Genomic DNA, 21435 nt, shown 5'->3' with positions numbered 1-21435 from the left:
GCAAAATTTCCTTAAAATTACCAATTAAGTGGCAGCAACCCAACAATTGGATGTTTGATTCATCTGAAAATTTCAGGGCTGATAGATATTGACCTAATGAACATTTTTACTCCATGTCAGATTTGCTCTTAATGCTTTCGTTTTTGAGATATAAGCCAAAAACTGCATTTGACCCCTATGTTATATTTTAAGTAACGGCGGCCATGTTTTTTGACGGATCAAAAATCAAAGCACACACTTTGTGCAGGATAATCTAAGGAACAACCATGCTAAGTTTTAACCAAATCCATTCAGTAGTTTCAGAGGAGAAGATTTTTTAAAGTTAGCAAATATGATGAACAAATTGTGAAAAATTGTCATTAAAGGACAATAACCCCTTAAGGGGTCAATTGACAATTTTGGTCATATTAACTTATTTGTAGATCTTACTTTGCTGATCTTTTTTGCTGTTTACAGTTTATCTTTATCTATAATAATATTCAAGATAATGACCAAAAACTGCAAAATTTCCTTAAAATTACCAATTAAGTGGCAGCAACCCAACAATTGGATGTTTGATTCATCTGAAAATTTCAGGGCTGATAGATATTGACCTAATGAACATTTTTACTCCATGTCAGATTTGCTCTTAATGCTTTCGTTTTTGAGATATAAGCCAAAAACTGCATTTGACCCCTATGTTCTATTTTAAGTAACGGCGGCCATGTTTTTTGACGGATCAAAAATCAAAGCACACACTTTGTGCAGGATAATCTAAGGAACAACCATGCTAAGTTTTAACCAAATCCATTCAGTAGTTTCAGAGAAGATTTTTTAAAGTTAGCAAATATGATGAACAAATTGTGAAAAATTGTCATTAAAGGACAATAACCCCTTAAGGGGTCAATTGACAATTTTGGTCATATTAACTTATTTGTAGATCTTACTTTGCTGATCTTTTTTGCTGTTTACAGTTTATCTTTATCTATAATAATATTCAAGATAATGACCAAAAACTGCAAAATTTCCTTAAAATTACCAATTAAGTGGCAGCAACCCAACAATGGTTTGTTTGATTCATCTGAAAATTTCAGGGCTGATAGATCTTGACCTAATGAACATTTTTACCCCCTGTCAGATTTGCTCTAAATGCTTTCGTTTTTGAGATATAAGCCAAAAACTGCATTTGACCCCTATGTTCTATTTTAAGTAACGGCGGCCATGTTTTTTGACGGATCAAAAATCGAAGCGCACATTTTGTGCAGGATATACTAAGGAACAATCATGTTAAGTTTCATTCAAATCCATTCAGTAGTTTCAGAGGAGAAGATGTTTGAAAAATTGTTAACGATGACAGACGACGACGACGACGTCGACGACGACGGACGCCAAGTGATGAGAAAAGCTCACATGGCCTTTTAGGCCAGGTGAGCTAAAAAAGTGGGTTGGACCTGTTTTAATGGCTACCCAAAGTAAGATATCGTTAAAACGACAACACTACGTGCCAGAAATACAACAAAAACACATGGCTTTGCAAGAACACTCCATCACAGAGAAACGCACAAACAAAACAATGAATAGTCGACACAACATGCACATCGCAGAACAACAACGAACATGTTCCATCAACACTGTTACCCACAGGATATCACAAACAGTGATGCTCTTACGTAACGAACATGCAATCTCGAACTTTATACAATCATTTTCACAATACCAGTCTAAACAAATTTCATGACAATGATGGTATTGAAAGGCAATTTCATAACTATTTGGACTATAAACGATAAGACATAATACATTATCCAACCGAAATACGTGAATGTTTGATGTACAAAATATCGAGACACGTCGTATAGCATTAGCAATGCATATTCACGCTCGGTATAACGTACAGTTTTTTTCAAGAATAAGTCACGTTCGGTACTTAGCAGACAGACGACATAGATGTTAAACCACATGTATCCACGATTTCATTGGTTAGTTTAGACACAGATCTGGAAAATTATTTGCATGAGTTCACTACCATTTTATATATTTATTTATGTTTATATCGCTTATATATGACCGTCGACAGTCTACGGAGGTCAACTCGATAGTTAATTAGATTACGTTTGGATGAAATACACACGAAACAATGTAACATATTATCGAGCTAGTACCCTGTAAATTGTTTATTTTAGACGTTTTTTAATTTGGATATACGTTTCAGAATGTTATAAATAAAATATGAGAACAACAAATTACTTCCAATGTCAACTTAGGTTGAAGAATTGTAACCAGGATTTGTATTGTAAGATCGTATTACTAGTACATGTATAAAAATCCTTTTTGCAACATAAGTAAACACACTTATACAAAATGATATGTGCAAAGGAAGTGTTTCTGATTTTTACGGATGCCTTATAAGATTTGTTTGATCGTTACACTTCCGGTGAAACTGTCACACGTTTTTTTGTTGCTCAATCTTTTTTTTCTGTTAGTTTGATTGATTGTTGTTTGCTTTACGCCGCATTAGCACAAAAAGGCTACATCGCGGCGATCTTATAGTTTGAATTTGTGTTTTATGTTTGTTTGAAGTTGAAATACTTTTGCCTTTTTAAAAATGGTTATTGTACTAGATATCCTACCTTTTTTTTGTTGTTGTTAAAAAACACTCAAATTGTTTGTTTGCAATAATTATGTTATGTAATTTAAAATACAACATAGACAGTAATGATACTGATGTTCGAAATAATTAATGAAGGCATCTAATTAAGAAAGGAAACTAAAATCTCTCAGGAGACATAAATTAAAGATTATCTTCCATGAAGAATGCTGCAGGAAATTGATAAAATTACACCCTCTGCAAGAAAAATTCCCAAATGTGAAAACCAAGTGAGAGGCATATCTTGAAATTAACTTTCACTGCCTTTAATGTTTGCAAAATATACCTATATGCTAAGAAGGTTGAAATCATTAATTTCAGAGGGTTCTGTACATAAAACTGTAGGAGTCGTTAACAATGTATGGATACCTTCCATCAAGAATGTTGCTAAATATTTCCAAAGTCCAACAGTCAGGAAAAAATGCAAACATAATCTCCAAATATTGTAACAAAGTGAGATACACATCTTTAATGAATCTGCAATCATTATAGAAAGTTTGGAAGCTCCTCGATTAAAACTGTAATAGGATTCAATAGGATTCAATTGTAAAAGGATTCAACTTGACAGAACAAGTAGCGTTTTCCTATTCTATCAGCCTGACATTCACTATACTAGTCGAGACATATTAGCACTTTGTGCAACTGGCCAAATAGTTCAATTATCTAATATTTTTTTTACAACTTGAGCCATTTAAAGCAAACACATTTATCCAGTGTTTTTTCTTATATATTTTAGTATATTTATCATGCTGATAGATTGATGTAAAAATTTGAGTCAACATCCTACGGATAATTGGAATTAAGCTATGATTCAGTTGGTTGTTATGTCATGCCTGTTCGATTCAACAGCATCTTACAGCAGTCAATATAAGATGAAAATGAAATAAAAATTACTTAGTGGAATGGGACATATAAAAAGAAGAAAAAACTTGTTAGACAGTATATCGAGAATTAGGTTGAGAGGGTGCAAAATTAGGCCTTTTGTAGTGTTTTTTTTTTATTATTATTATTCACATTAATTCACAAATGGTGTTCCCCGCCTTAATACAACATCTTATTTCTATTGTATCATCATTATATAGAAGATTATTATATATTACAACTTGAATGTTTTAACTTAAAGAAACAAAAAGATGACTCCATAGGACACAATTCCTACCTTACTCTATCAGATTTTCATTTTCAATGAAACATAGCCACATAAACATGATAAAAAGAATAATTCATTTTTTTTGGAAGACAAAACATTTTATTTAATCTACCATTAAATTAATAATTACATCTTGTACATTTAACAATATAAATAACCACAGACAATGGAAATTCCATCACAGCTATCACACCATTCTTCATAATAAATGATAAGGAAACTTTGATAAAGTTTTAAAATATTTGAATCATACTGTCACAATGATAACAAATAGTTAATGTAACATCTGTTATGCTGACAGTCATTTTAGCAAAGCATTTGCATGATCAAACTAACTCATTAGAAAAATACCACAAGCACAGCTGTATTAACACATTAATATAAATCAACAAAAAAGGCAACAATTGTCAATATGAAAGTAGGCAAAAATCATCCACAATGTTCTACTACACTCACTCCACAATGTTCTACTACACTCACCCCTTCATTTATACTTATAGTTCATAAAGTCAGTTCACTCAAATAGATTCTTTTATACCCCAGAACTTTGTTGTGAGGGTAAGAAAAGGGAAAAACCAAAAATATTCAACTTACACATAAATTGAAATGGGTAATAATATGTAATAGAATTGTAATAGTATGTAATAAATGTAATAGAATTGTAATATATGTAATAGAATTGTTATAGATGTAATAGAATTGTATTAGTATGTGATAGAATTTGCCACAGAGACACAGAAGCCAATAACAAAAAAAGACATAATTATTGAGAAGAGATCAGGGGTGCACATATCAATGAGACAGCAATCAGATAATACAATAAAATCAAAAGATATTTTTAGGTCAATATCAAGTGTCCAACCACATACAAGTGTCTGTTATAAATGAAGTCAAGTTCTCAGTAGCACAAACAGGACCAGCTGTGAACAGATTTGAATATTATTATTTTTGACTCAAGTATTAATAAAAGCAGAATTTTTAAATAAAATTTCTTTATAAGCACAAAAACAATGCTGATGTTTCTTTGACCTGCAAATCAATAATTTAACCTCTATTCATGTAACCTTCAATGTAACCCCTTAGCTAGAGATGGGTTATGCATGCACTAGGCTTGTTTATTTATCAAAAGGAAAGAATGTCGAAATTGAAAGTGAAACAAGGGTGAACCAATAGGCTGATTACCTCCATTCATATAAAAACATTCTTATACAGGTAAAAACTATGGGTAACATACTTTTTTTTTTACCTATAACATGTAATCCAGCAGACCTAAGAAAATCAATTACATGTCCTCACTTTCTATTTATACCTATATTTATGTTTAAATTCAGGTTATATGACCACTGGCAGTTTTCAGAGGTCATCCAAACAGTTAATAAGATAATGTCTAGACTAGAATATATGTAATGCTGATACATATTATTAAGTCCATGAATTGTAAATTGTTTATTTTTGCTGCTTTGTTATTTGAATATAAGTTTTAGTATGTTATAAATCAAATATGAGAAATCGAGTTGAATCAGTGAACATGAATTTGACAGCTAATGCCCTTTAAAGGATCATTCTAAAATAAACATTAAAACTTCTGACCCTATCTTCTGTACTGTAAACAAACTTACACTAGAGATCGCATAGCAAAACATTAGTGATTACATTTCCATACTTTAAACTTCCTTTCAATCACAAATTTTTTTATACATACAATATAAACAAAAAAATCAACAAAAACAAAATATAGTAAAATCAAATGATAGTTTTTAATAAGTCATACATATGATTGAATATACTTACAGTTGATAATACTTACACAATTTACTCTATCATTTTAATATCATTCATAATATACAAATATCACATGATATTTAAAATACCCTAAATAAAATGGACACTTGGGGGAAAACACCGTTCTTTTCTAAGTTCCAAAACTTATAATGAGCAGTTAATTCAGGTCAAGATTGTACAAGTTGACTATCAGCTAGATGAAACACCAATGATTCTTTGAAAGTGACAAACAAAATGGTGAGCATGGAATAATTTCATACTAGAATTAAAAAATCATATCAAAAAATTTAAAATGTTAGGAAAATGTACTATCTTAGGTTTCCATTATTTTACAGCATCCACATTGATTTAGAATTACTATTTCCTGTCAACTACACATACAAAAATGTATTGTTGTCCTGTCTTCCAAGTAATTGTTAATTATTGAATAATTGTAGATGCATAATTTAAATGCATTAATTTGATAAGAAACAAAAATATTGTAAGAAAATCAAAATTTTACAAACATTCACACACAATGAAATTAACTGCTGAAAAAATATATCTATTTAATAATACATGTTTTTAAAGGAATTATAATGTGACAATAAGAGTTGTTAAGAATCATCCCAACAGATAGCAGAAATTAACTCTTTTCTATGTATTTTTTCTTGAAATACATGAACAAGAAAAAAATGCTATCATAAAAAAACAAAACTGTTAATAACCTTTTAGTTTCAAACATAAGGAATGTTTAAAGAGTGTATTGATAGATAGATAGATAGCTGGATAGATAGATATATATATATATAGTGAAAGCCACTTTTGTGATGTATTTATCATTTGAATACAAATTTAAAGCATTTTCAACTTACCATTCTTCATATACATTTTCAAAGCTAATGAACATATAACAAAAAAAATCTAAAGCAGGTTTATTAAATACCCACAGATCATCAAAATCAAGTGAGTACCACAGCAGGAATGTGAATAAGATGCACATAACAATAAAACTGCACACAAAAAATAAACTAATTAATGATCAAATTTTAGAAATTTGTTTAGGCAACATTATTTTTTCTATCAAATCTTTTTATTAAAAAGCATACAAGTTTTCTACCAAAACTTATCTCTCATCAATCAGCTTACACTAAAATTTGAGATTAAGGCAGTGAACAAGACATGTCACAACAAAAATGATCTAATATACACATAAAATCATACTCCAGCTTTTGATGTTTTAAGACCTCAAGACCTTAATAATAATGTGTAGAAGATATACAGAGACTACATTGCTCTGTGACTAATAAAAAACATTTATATCTGGAGTTAAAGAGATTTATACTGGAAAAAGCTGCAGTGGACAAATGTGAAATCAATTTGTAAATTTGCCATTAATTTAGTAGTCATCCTAATTTGATTGCCAATGAGACAACTCTTCACAAGTGGACAAATGAGTCAAATAATACAGAAATTAACAACTGTAGGTCACCCATGTTGGAGAATACTATAATAAGTGAGCTACACCAAAAACAACACAAAATAAAATAATACATTTAAAGATCTACAAAGATAGACTAGTGTCTGTTTTGTATGAAAGAATATGGGATTCTTCTCTTCACCAATGATCATTGTTAATTGTTACATCTTTATCATTAAAACATAAAATTACAAGATAATTAGATTTCATATAGATGTGTGTAAATATAAATTAACCCTCATCAAAACAATAACAGTATGCTAGTTATGTAGATTACAAAAAAATACAATTGTCATTCTTTTTAAACTAGGTAAAAATAAGAACCTTTTATAAATGTTTTTTTTTTAATTTAAAGAGTCTGTTCCTTTTGCTGCCAAGATGGGGGCAAATCAGCACAAATTCCTTCATAGCTCAAACCTTATTCAAGTTCTAAACCTGACAACTAGAATGTAGAAAAATATGATATGTTATCTATTTTTTATCCAGTATAAATCATATCTGATTTAATGTTGACATTATAAAACAAACTTTATGTCAGAGTAAAATATAATAATTTGCAGAACCCTTTAATACATGGTAGAATATATAAGATATATTGACATGTTTTCTTCTTGACAATATGACTTCAATGGGACAAGAAGTAGTTGTATAGTTCTAGGATTTTAATTTTGTCTATTTATCAAGGTTTTACCTGCAGTGGTTGGTAGATAGATTCTATATTGTTACATTTGATATTAATGAATACAAGTACTCCATTTATTCTAATTTATACACAATGTAAACATCTGATATATATTTCAGTAGGTAACCAGGTCACAAGCACTCTCTGAAGGATTAAATCACACAATCATGATACAGCAATTTCTATTTTTTATCAACTTACTACAAGGACCTAATTCTTTCATTGAGAATTCATGAAATATTAATTAATAAAATTGGTAAAACTTAATTAAATGAAAACACTAAAATGTTCCTACTACCCTCTATATCTTTATTGATAGACACCTACTTATCTATATTGCAATAACCTTGTAAAGATAATTCAACTCATCGTTCAGTTCTACTGCACTTTCCTTTTGAATATAACCTCATTCATTAAATAAAGTGATAAGAAGACAAATAACTTTATTCATATCGAACATATTTACTTTCCTTTTCCAAAGACGATACAAATTTTATAACTATATGATGTGTGTGACAATGTTCTATGACCCATGTAATAAAGGCTTTTGTTAAAAAAATCAAAAGATAAAACCACAAACAACAATCAAATTTATACATTATGACTTAAAAAAAACGTTAAACAAAACAAATTGAACTTGTTTTTAATGGCAAGATAAAATATTCTTATCAATAATGCCTTAAAATAAAAGTGTTCCACCAATGAAAATATTTAGCTGTTGAAATTGAAGGAATAAACTTTTTTTTAATTTGAAATGCTTTTTCACATTCAGTTAAACATGTTACAAAAACTATTGTTTGGTAGAAAATATTGTAAATCATAAATATGTGACTGAGAAACTTAGTAACATAGGTGTAGATACAATTGATCTTTTTAAACAGAAGACTGAAACTTGGAATATAAATAGTAATGTGTGAAGATTGTCTTAAACAAGGTGAATAAAATCCCTATTTCGTATTTTTCTTATGTCCTGTTTTAATCAGAAGTAAAAATTGTATACCAAATTGTATACCAATATGGACTTGTCAGTAGGCTTGATTTAATCAATTTCAGTAAAAACAAATTTAAATGTTACTAATCAATAAATAGTTTTATTTCAGTCTGGCAGCCAGTTAAAACATCGCAGAAACAAACAAAAAAAAACACTTAAAAATGTAAGAGCTGAAGAGATTTAATTCTTTTACACATCTTTGAGATATGATATATCAATCGTTGTATCATACAGCCTCTATCTGACAGTCTCTTGTCAATATCTTGTGAGATACGTCTAATAACAATACCATTATAAATAACTCTTCAGTGCTTGTGGCCTAGAGATAAAATTACCGGAAGAATAGCCCCTACAACAATAGCTACAAGTTCTACATTTTTAAATCCTTTATGTTCATGGATGACTATGGTCCCATCAGGGTTGGTATGTTTGATTTGTCCAGATGATACTTCTGGTAAAACGTGGACTGTAGCTACATATAAAAAGGTCCCAGCACTAAATAACATAGCTATGCCTGTTGTTTTAATATCTGTGAAAGACTCTGCACTTTTCTGTAATGGAAAAAATATTGACATAAATTATAAGGTTCAAGTCAAGATAATGGTAACAATAGTCAGCTGTGGGCCTTAAGTCATTGTAATACCTGTTGTAAGAATATTCTTTGATAATTATTTTTTTTTATTTTGGCTTTGTTTAAAATAAATTATCTAAAGGAAAAGTGACTACTGCTTGATAGTCAATAACACTGCTGTTAATGGTCAAAAACAAGTAAATTGTACATGTTATAGTGAGTAAATCTCCAATGGCATATAGTACGTGCATATGAAATAAAATATTTATTGCTATTTAAATGTATGCGGAAAGAAGCCCCACAGTACCTATTTCAAAAGTTTCAACTTATATCTGTTACTAATCCTTACGCCTTAAGGGGTGTTACTCAAGGTAATTTGATAGTTCCAAAGCCGAAAACTGAACTTTTTAAAAAATCTTTTGCTTATTCTGGATCAGTTTTATGGAACGAACTACCATATGAAATGTGTAAAGTGCAAAACACTTATTCTTTTAAACAAATTATAAAACTATACTTGAGACAGTTCCAATATTCAGTCTGAAATTATTGCAACTATTACTCTTAGAATGTATGATTTTACTGATTTGTATGTTATATCTATTTACTACATGCAATCTGTAACTGTTTTATATCTTTTAATCATGGTGTATGTACATTGAATACAATTGTGTTTATATGTTGTATGTCTGCTTTTTTCTCTTATTATTATTATTTCAATTTTTTTTACTTGTATGGTATACATGTATATGAGGGCCTCAGGGAAGATTAGTAATTGTAACTAATTGTGTTTACCCTCTTTAAATAAAGAATTTATTATTATTATTATTATTATTATTATTATTATTATTATCATTATATGAAAACGACATCATGTTAATATGAGATAAATATGAACCCTGTTTGTAAAAGACAGACATTCCTATCTAACTTTTAAAGGGGGCAGTTCACAAGGTATCTCTCCATATAAACATGTCACCGTACTCATGCATATTATTTGACTCTGGATCCTTACTTTTGCTCCAGAATGTTGTGTGCTTGGCAGAGAGGTACACAAATGTAACAACTACCAATTTTCAAGTCTTTGGTTTTTGAGCCAGAGATCCTATCCACAACCTCTCTCAATCAAAGTAAGATTATTCTTATACTGGTTTGGTTATAATAAGCATACTATAAACTATTTATTTAGGTAAATACTTCAGTTGTGTTTAGCCCTTGTAACTTTATTTCGCCACAATTTATTTTGCATGATTCATAACCTTATCTAGATAGTGTTGAATAGTTGTCTCATCGGCAATCATACCACATCACCTTGTTTTACTTATTAAAAACATCCAAGTCTGACGTGTCCCCAAAATTGGTCTGTTAACAATATTAATTCTACACCTATTTGTCTATTTTCTTTCATGCATGTTAAGGATTAGACTAGCTAGTTAGCCATTAATTTCAAGTATAGGGGTATTAATTAACAACAAATAATTTTGATTTCTTTGAAATTCAGTTTTCATTTTCTTTTCTTATACAAATGATACACACTTCTTTCAGCTTGGATCTTTCAATGGGTTTGAAACAGATTGTATCCTGTTATTTTTCAAATGATTTCATATTGTACCACTTATTTGTTACAAATCTTTGTCATATTATCTTTTAAATGATGTATATTATACTGACCTGACTTAAACATATAAATGTGATAATTGCCATTAATGGAGCAGCAATAGAAAACACAAACAAATGTTTCTTAATTCTAGGTCTGTCAAAGCCTTCGTGCAACAGGAAAGATACTAAACCAAATGCTGCAGGTGCCTGTAATAAGAAATCTCAAGATTTACCAGTATTTTACAATGACTGAGAAGTCTGATTACCTACTACTGTAAAATAATTGATAAAGAATTTGAATTACAAAAAATGTATTATGCATTTAACAAGAGATATATAGAGGCTGGTAAGTCTAAAAATTATTGCCTATATAGATTGATAAAATTGCTATATTCAAATAATAAGGAAGCCAACCAGTAACACCTCTAACACATGTACAGTAAACACTGAAAATAACTCAAACTCAAGTTGTCTCATATAGAAAATATATTTTTAGATATATTTTTTTTTTTGTCTCGGGCAGCTGGTTCCATCATAAATAGATACACAAACAAAGTACATCTGATCTTAAATCTGTATGTGTGGGGAAAAAACCAAAGCTTTTAAAATAAAAGATGTGTTGTACGTTTTGCTTGGACAGTAGTCATACAGTATTATACATATTTTTAACTTCTTTTACACTTCGTCAGCATAAATAAACAGCTGCGCCATGAGCGCATGATACGCCCGACGTCTTGTGTGGAAGTTTTATGCAATAATCATAAATAGTTTCTGAGGAAGTTTTAAGCAATAACCATTTATTGTTTTTGAGACACGGCGGGACATGTGAAACCCCTCCCCCCCCTCCCCCCCACCGTGTGTTTTTTTTTACAAATATCACTAAAATAAAATTTTGAATCAAACCAAAAAGTATACAGATCTTTAAATTAGTATAACAAAGAAGTGTGTACAGTTTCAAGCAATAATCATAAATTGTTTTTGAGATACGGTGCGACATGTAAAAAAGAAACCTCCCCTTTTTTACAAAATACTCAATAACTCAAAAATAAAATTTTGAGTCATCACCAAAAAGTATACAGATCTTTACATTAATATAACAAAGAAGTGTGTAAAGTTCTAAGCAATAATCATAAATCGTTTTTGAGATACAGCACGACATGTAAAAAACCCCTCCCCCTTTTTTACAAAATACTCAATAACTCAAAAATGAAATTTTGAATAATCACCAAAAAGTATACAGATCTTTAGATTTTAGATTAATATAACAAAGAAGTGTGTAAAGTTTTAAGCAATAATCATAAATCGTTTTTGAGATACGGCGCGACATGTAAAAAAACCCTCCCCCTTTTTTATAAAATACTCAAAAACTCAAAAATGAAATTTTGAATCATCACCAAAAAGTATACAGATATTAAGATTAATATAACTAAGAAGTGTGTAAAGTTTTAAGCAATAATCAAGAAACGTTTGTGAGATACGGTGCGACATGTGAAAAAAAACACACCCCTGTTTTAGTTACAAAGTGCCGTAACTCAAAAAGTTTAAATCTTATTTTCACCAAAAAGTATACAGATCATTTGACCATCATAAGAAACAACTATTTTAAGTTTCATGAGATTTGGATAAGTCGTTCTCAAGTTACGGTGCGACATGTTTACGCCGGACAGACGGACAGACGGACGGACACCGAACATTTGTATACCATAATACATCCCGTCAAAATTTTGACGGGCGTATAAAAAGTATTGTGAAGTAGGTGGGATAGAAGTCATACACCCTATTTATGTTTGAACTACATTAAGTGTTTGTCAAAAACAAAATAATTGACTTACCTTATGCAACATAATAGCTACAAATACTATAAGCGTAAGTGATGAATGATTTAACATGACAGCTGCACCTAATGCTACTCCATCAGCTAAAAATAGAAAATCATCAGTCAAGTAAGAGATATTGCTTACTAATGCTACCCCAAGCTATAATTATTTAGTATAAAGGAAGTTAACATTGTTAAAAGTGTGTAATAAACTGTTATCACAGAGATATGTCTCACTTTTTTGTAATTTCGATAATGCAAATGTTGAAATTAAAATAGCAACACTTTAACACGTAAGTTTTGCAAATATTCAAAGTCAATCAACCATGACTGAAGGTACATGGCTAAACAATCTCCATGGAAATGAGATGTGCCAATGCTAATACAACTTCATACCAAATACCATTGACTTAACTATCATTAGTAGTTCCCTTAAAATAAACCTAAACCCTAACTATTACATGTAAACTAAGCAAAAAAAATTCAAAATCAATAAACCATGACTGAGGGGACGGGTCAAATAATCTACATGGAAATGAGATGTGCCAATGCTAATACAACTGCATACCAAATATCATTGACCTACCATTAGTGGTTCTCCATAAACAGACCTAATCACAAACTAATACATGAAAACTAAGTACAAGTTTCAAAGTCAATAGACCATAACTGAGGGGGCGGGGCCAAATAATCTCCATTGTAATGAGATGTGACAGTACTAGTACAGCTGTATACCAAATATCTTTGACTTACCACTAGTGGTTCACCATAAACTAGACCTAATCACAAACTAATACATGAAAACTAAGCAAACGTTTTAAAGTAAATAGACCATAACTGAGGGGGCGGGGCCAAATAATCTCCATGGTAATGAGATGTGCCAGTACTTGTTCAGCTGTATCATCACGATTCACGAATTGATTTTTTTCACAATCACGATTCACAGAAAATAAATTTCCATGATTACGGATCATGAAAATATAAAAAAAAAAATTTGTAGAAAAACAGATCACCATAGCGAAAATGCGCTGATCACAAAAAACAAAAATAACCCATCAGGCCCCTCAAACATGACAATCTAACATCTTTTAGAAAAGTTGATTTGTGGTTCCTGAGGAAAAGAACCCAAAATTTAATGCATAACCATTATGTGTAAGAAACTATAAGCATTTGGTTAACAAGATGTTAAGGATGAATTATAGCATATAGTAATGAAGTGTTTAATAATAGCAAATCTATTAATGTAATTCCTGAGAAAAATGAAACTAGAGGCTCTAAAGAGCCTGTGTCGCTCACCTTGGTCTATGTGACTATTAAACAAAGGAAGCAGATGGATTCATGACAAAATTGTATTTTGGTGATGGTGATGTGTTTGTACATCTTACTTTACTGAACATCCTTGCTGCTTACAATTATCTCTATCTATAATGAACTTGGCCCAGTAGTTTCAGTGGAAAATGTTAGTAAAAATTTACAAATTTTATAAAAGTTGTTGAAAATTGACTATAAAGGACAATAACTCCTTAGGGGGTCAATTGACCATTTCGGTCATGTTTGACTTATTTGTAAATCTTACTTTGCTGAACATTATTGCTGTTAACAGTTTATCTCTATCTATAATAATATTCAAGATAATAACCAAAATCTGCAAAATTTCCTTAAAATTACTAATTTGGGGGCAACAACCCAACAACAGGTTGTCTGATTTGTCTGAAAATTTCAGGGCAGATAGATCTTGACCTGATAAACAATTTTACCTAGTCAGATTTGCTCAAAATGCTTTGGTGTCAGAGATATAAGCCAAAATCTACATTTCCCCTCTATGTTCTATTTTTAGCCATGGCAGCCATCTTGGTTGGTTGGACGGGTCACGCCACACAATTTTTTAACTAAATACCCCAATAATGATTGTGGCCAAGTTTGGTTAAATTTGGCCCAGGAGTTTCAGAGGAAAAGATTTTTGTAAAAGATTACAAAAATTTACGAAAAATTGGTCAAAATGGACTATAAAGGGCAATACCTCCTTAAGGGGTCAACTGATAATTTTGGTCATGTTGACTTATTTGTAGATCTTACTTTGCTGAACATTATTGCTGTTTACAGTTTATCTCTTTCTATAATAATATTCAAGATAATAACCAAAATCTGCAAAATTTCCTTCAAATTACTTTTTTCGGGGCAGCAACCCAATAACCGGTTGTCCTATTCATTTGAAAGTTTCAAGGCTGATAGATTTTCATTTGATGAACAATTTGACCCCATGTCAGATTTGCTCTAAATGCTTTGGTTTCAGAGTTATAGGCCAAAATCTACATTTCACCCCTATGTTCTATTTTTAGCCATGGCGGCCATCTTGGTTGGTTGGCCGGGTCACACCACACATTTTTAAACAAGATACCCCAAAGATGATTGTGGCCAAGTTTGGATTAATTTGGCCATGTAATATCATAGGAGAAGATTTTTGTAATAGATTACTAAGAATTACGAAAAATGGTTAAAAATTGACTATAAAGGGCAATAACTCCTAAAGGGGTCAACTGACCATTTCGATCATGTTGACTTATTTGTAAATCTTACTTTGCTGAACATTATTGCTGTTTACAGTTTATCTTTATCTATAATAATATTCAAGATAATAACCAACCAGATGCTCCGCAGGGCGTAGCTTTATACGACCGCAGAGGTTGAACCCTGAACGGTTGGGGCAAGTATGGACACAACATTCAAGCTGGATTCAGCTCTAAATTTGGATTGTGATTAAATAGTTGACACAGCATAGGTTTCTGACACAGAATGAATGTGTTCTAATGAACTTAAAATTTTTGTTTTCTCTTAGAGCAATTCATTATGCTGTTGAATATTAATCCTCTCAAAAAAATGTTTGAAGAAATTTTCTTTTTTATTTATGAAATTTCAAATGAGAACCAGATGCTCCGCAGGGCGTAGCTTTATACGACCGCAGAGGTTGAACCCTGAACGGTTGGGGCAAGTATGGACACAACATTCAAGCTGGATTCAGCTCTAAATTTGGATTGTGATTAAATAGTTGACACAGCATAGGTTTCTGACACAGAATGAATGTGTTCTAATGAACTTAAAATTTTTGTTTTCTCTTAGAGCAATTCACTATGCTGTTGAATATTAATCCTCTCAAAAATATGTTTGAAGAAATTTTCTTTTTTATTTATGAAATTTCAAATGAGAAAAATTGAACCCAATTTTTTTAATCACATCCCCCTTTCCCTTATTCCAAAACTAATCTCAATTAAAATTTCTAATGGAGTTTGCAACAATAACTACTCATTTAAATACATCATAAAATATTAAGATGTAAAAAAAACTGCTTGTTATCACTGAATGGTAAAGATTATTTTAATTTATCAGTTGGTAGTAAAAAGTGAATATACATTGTATATTGTATATAACAAAGATTTAAGTTGATTCTGGACAAAGAAAGATAACTCCAATTAAAAAAAAATCTTGCTATTGCACAATATTTTGCAATTAGATATTTCTTGCTTACTATTCTGGACAAAGAAAGATAACTCTAATTAAAAAAAAATTTGCTATTTCACAATATTGTGCAATTAGATATTTCTTGCCATTGAGCAATACTGTGCAATTGAAAAGACTTGCTATTGCACAATACTTAATATAATAATTTTAGATCCTGATTTGGACCAACTTGAAAACTGGGCCCATAATAAAAAATCTAAGTACATTTTTGGATTCAGCATATCAAAGAACCCCAAGATTTCAATTTTTGTTAAAATCAGACTAAGTTTAATTTTGGACCCTTTGGACTTTAGTGTAGACCAATTTGAAAACAGGACCAAAAATGAAGAATCTACATACACAGTTAGATTTGGTATATCAAAGAACCCCATTTATTCAATTTTTGATGAAATCAAACAAAGTTTAATTTTGGACCCCGATTTGGACCAACTTGAAAACTGGGCCAATAATCAAGAATCTAAGTAAATTTTTAGATTCAGCATATCAAAGAACCTAACTGATTCATTTTTTGCCAAAATCAAACTAAGTTTAATTTTGGACCCTTTGGACCTTAATGTAGACCAATTTGAAAAAGGGACCAAAAGTTAAGAATCTACATACACAGTTAGATTCGGCATATCAAAGAACCCCAATTATTCAATTTTGATGAAATCAAACAAAGTTTAATTTTGGACCCTTTTTGGCCCCTAATTCCTAAACTGTTGGGACCAAAACTCCCAAAATCAATACCAACCTTCCTTTTATGGTCATAAACCTTGTGTTTAAATATCATTGATTTCTATTTACTTATACTAACGTTATGGTGAGAAAAGCAAGAATAATGCTTATTTGGGCCCTTTTTTGGCCCCTAATTCTTAAACTGTTGAAACCAAAACTCCCAAAATCAATCCTAACCGTTCTTTTGTGGTCATAAACCTTGTGTCAAAATTTCATAGATTTCTATTAACTTAAACTAAAGTTATAGTGCGAAAACCAAGAAAATGCTTATTTGGGCCCTTTTTGGCCCCTAATTCCTAAAATGTTGGGACCAAAACTCCCAAAATCAATACCAACCTTCCTTTTGTGGTCATAAACCTTGTGTTAAAATTTCATAGATTTCCATTCACTTTTACTAAAGTTAGAGTGCGAAAACTAAAAGTATTCGGACGACGACGCAGACGAAGACGCCAACGTGATAGCAATATACGATGAAAAATTTTTCAAATTTTGCGGTCGTATAAAAACAGCAAAATTTCCTTAAAATTACATATTCAGGGGCAGCAACCCAACAACGGGTTGTCTGATTCATCTGAAAATTTCAGGGCAGATAGATGTTGACCTGATAAACAATTTTACCCCATGTTAGATTTGCTCTAAATGCTTTGGTTTTTGAGTTATAAGCCAAAACCTGCATTTTACCCCTATGTTCTATTTTTTAAACTAGATACCCCAATGATGATTGAGGCCAAGTTTGGTTTAATTCGGCCCAGCAGTTTCAGAGGAGAAGATTTTTGTAAAAGTTAACGACGACGGACGACGACGACGACAAACGCTGGACGCAAAGTGATGGGAAAAGCTCACTTGGCCCTTCGGGCCAGGTGAGCTAAAAAGGACAGACACATACAAAGAGATTATGAAAAAGGTCAAATTGTAATAAGATTTTAATCAAAATTAGTACCATATGTTACACTTGTTTTCTAAAAGATTAATCTGTTTATTTTTGTACTTTTGTAATCACCTAGTTCCTGTCCTCTGAAGCATGAAAATTGTGTGTTTGAACACTTTTATCTTATAATCTCTAATGTTAGTAGGATGTTTACTTGTTATAAATTATGATTTCTTTACTTAAATAAAATATTGATTTACTATATTTATATAAACTGTACTTTACATAAAAAATCTTTTTATCTTTATAATTTTGAGATAATACATTGTGTAAGCTATTGACAGAAAAACATCTGCTATCACTGCCTATATACATTAATCAATTTTTTTTTAAAGTAAAGAAATTATCTAAAATATAATTTCAAACATATTGATTTTGAGATAAAATTTATACAATGAAAAATACCTGCAGCATGGACAACTAGTCCTAGTGTAGCTGTTATTTTATTTCTGTTCTGTTGTACTATTGTATCTGGTGACTCTGGATCTGGAAAAAAATTTAAAATCAAAGAGCAGAATGCTCTGAGGGATACGATTGTCATATAGTTTTCATTGACACATGTATAGCAGTTCTGCCAACTTTTCATTAAGCAAATTCGTGAGATTTGGCCAAAATAGAAAAGATCAAAGAGGAAAAAATTGATCCAAGGATACTGCTGAAAGAAAGCATGAACATGCGTGAGTCTCACGCATTTTTGGCAGCCCTGGCCTTGATAGTCCAAATAATTATGACGTCTTGAAAGGCTATTATATTTTTTTTTCTTTGACACCTTACTTCGACGTCGAAGTAAGGCTTCAAAGAAAAAAATTATAATAGCCTTCCAAGACTATGGCCTTGAAGGCTTAAAACTTTGCTCAGTGCTAGGAGGAACCTCATTTCTAAATCTTTAATTATTAATTTCCTTTGGGTCTGTGGGCATGAATCCTTCCGTACACACTCCTCTGTTTAAATTGAGATCGTTCTTAATATAATACGACGTTTATCGACATCTAACGAGTAAATTTTTTCTTGACGATTTTGACGGGAAATACTTCTGAAAGGGAGACAACTCGAAACGATAATATGGAAGACTCCATTTCGGCTAAAGGGGTGTTATAGGTAAAACTTCATTGATTTTAATTTAAATGATGCATATGATTTTAAACCCTCAATAGCAGGCAGACATAGAAAGAATCCAATGAGTTTCAAATTAATTAATAAGCAGGGAATCCAGAACAACCACGCATTTGATACCCCTTGAAATCAAGAAAACTATACGCATGCGCATTAATACATAAACAAACCCGCGACTTGCGATTTGGAACAAGAACGTTTAATTTATGATATGATGAATGAGTCTCAATTTCTTTATGGGAGTACAGTATCAGTTTCATAACGGTAAAATATAGAAAACTCCACTTCAGTTCTTATATGACAGAAATAGAATTATCGAATTCAAAGAACTCTCGCATTTATCAAAACTGGGGAATTCCCTCTGACGTGTTTCTAAATTTATAAAAACACTAAATATAAATACTGCTTAATTCTGATTTTCCATGTTGTTAAAAACACGCATATAAGTCAAGGGAAAAATCAAACATGAAGATTATGAGAAGAACATTACAGGAAAGTTGTTTATGTTCAATACTTTTGCTTGTTTTTACCTTTTAAAGCAAGACAATCATAAGAATCTGAGATGTTGCTGAATGTTTAGAATAAAACGGTTGACGTGAGGGAATGAGCCCTGAGTCAACGGTAAAAGTCTACAGATTGCTTAAAAGCAATCGTATCCCAAAAACAATTTTCTACAAAAGAATATGAATCTTACTCTTAAAATTTACTTAAATCCTTAAGATTAACTGTTAGGGGATTGTTTACTTATTTCTGATTTGTGTTCAAAGAAATAGTTTTATTATCAATTTGCAGGAGACTGGATTTAACTGTACTTTTTTCACTGGTAGATTAAAGTTTAAAAGATTATGCATGTGCATAAATTATAGCATACCTGATGAACCATGCATATGTGATCCTCCTATTTGGTCAACCAACAACATAAATATAAATCCTATTACCAAGGTAACACCAATTATTGAATGATTATCTTCCATTCCATGGCTGTGATGGTCATGTGATGAGCCAGCCTCATGTTTATGTTCTGTTGCCTCTTTTTCAGTCGAAGAATGCTCATGATCGTGATGACCTACAAATAATCATGAATAATCAAATGATTTCCCTGATATATGTTTGTTATATTTGCATTAAAAAGTTACAGACATGGAAGAGCTGGACATTGTAGAATCTATCTTCATAAGATGTTTCCAAATATGTTATTTATATTTTTCTGGCCATAGGGTTTCACTGTAAAAAAAATCTTTCTTTTCCAAACGCACTATTTAACCTTGTTGATGAATACATTTAGATTAAAAAAAAAAAAAATAAGCACAATAATCACATTTTTTATCTACTAACCTGGACCAGCACTATACATAGCATGTATTCCTTCTGGTATAATTACAGCTAAAGCTGTTCCTACCAGTAGACCTGCACCAAACACTGTCACTAGTTTTAACTTCTCCTACAAAAGAACATGAAGAATATATTTGTCAACATGGTTGATGTCAAAATGTTAATAAATATGTCAAATTTAAAATTGATCTCTGGAACAGAAAATAATGAGATGAACACATTGAATGGTCAGACTTGATACATTACACTTTTAATATGATCTCAAAATTATTAATATTTCTATTTTCTAATATTTATATTTCCTGCATTTGCGCAGAAATCTCTTTTTCTTTCTTCATGTCTCATTTGTCAAATGACTTTGAGTAAAATATAATATATCTATCAGCCTACATTTTTTGTAGATAATATAAGAAAGAGCACAGTAACAATTTTATTAAAGTTAATCATTGATATGAAAAACATTTTTTTTTGTTACCTGATGATGAATGATAGTGTTTACAATGAAAATGATGTCATTACTAAAATCCCTGACAACAGGACCAACATAGGAAACACTTCAGTATTTCCGTTTCTTTTTCAACTGATTCTTACCTCTAAGTTAAAAGTAGTCCAAATCATTATGACATCTTAAATTTTTTTGATTTTCTTTTTGGCTTTGACGTCAAAGTAAAAAAATAAATAACCTTTCAAGACGTCACAATTATTTGGACTAAGTAAAAAATTTACTTAAATTCAAAAAATAATTCAAGTGGGGACAAAGTACAGCTTCAATATACCGTATTCAAAGCGTATATTGATCCCCGAATGTGAAAAACCATGAGGTAAATTTTTTAAGCTCAAAACTATTTTGATAAATGTTTATTTCAGATTTTTATTATTACAATGCATTAGTTAAGTGTCTCAAATTTCCAAATATAAAAAATGTGCCAAAAAACTAAAAAGCTATGATCATTTTTATCCTATCCAGTTTATCGTCATGTCATTGGTGTACAACTGGAATCAAAGAAATAATATGATTCTGAATCATTAGATTTGCATTTTATAAAATTAGTAATTTTAATGTTCTGTGGTATATTTCAGTAATTTTATTGTGATTTTTGTAGTTCTGTTGTGATTTTTGTAGTTCTGTTGTGGTATATTTTGAGTGTTCAACTTC

The 21435-nt window shown here is 30.8% G+C and overlaps 1 protein-coding gene across 1 annotated transcript in view; it reads right to left on the bottom strand.

Annotated features, from left to right (window-relative positions):
- Positions 1–3852: 3852 nt before the first annotated feature.
- LOC139517359 (zinc transporter ZIP9-like) overlaps positions 3853–21435 on the bottom strand; it is a 22451-nt gene continuing 4868 nt past the window's right edge. The window contains exons 2-7 of the mRNA XM_071308316.1: positions 20283–20388; positions 19819–20013; positions 18240–18320; positions 12690–12775; positions 10930–11064; positions 3853–9241 (exon numbers count right to left, since the gene is read on the bottom strand). Coding sequence (XP_071164417.1) covers positions 8996–9241; positions 10930–11064; positions 12690–12775; positions 18240–18320; positions 19819–20013; positions 20283–20388 — 849 coding nt within the window. The 3' untranslated portion in view covers positions 3853–8995. The remainder of the gene's footprint in view (positions 9242–10929; positions 11065–12689; positions 12776–18239; positions 18321–19818; positions 20014–20282; positions 20389–21435) is intronic.

The sequence above is a fragment of the Mytilus edulis genome, chromosome 3, assembly GCF_963676685.1.
Source record: "Mytilus edulis chromosome 3, xbMytEdul2.2, whole genome shotgun sequence".
In the NCBI taxonomy this organism is placed as follows: Eukaryota; Metazoa; Mollusca; class Bivalvia; order Mytilida; family Mytilidae; genus Mytilus; species Mytilus edulis.
This window is presented reverse-complemented; position numbering and strand designations above follow the sequence as displayed.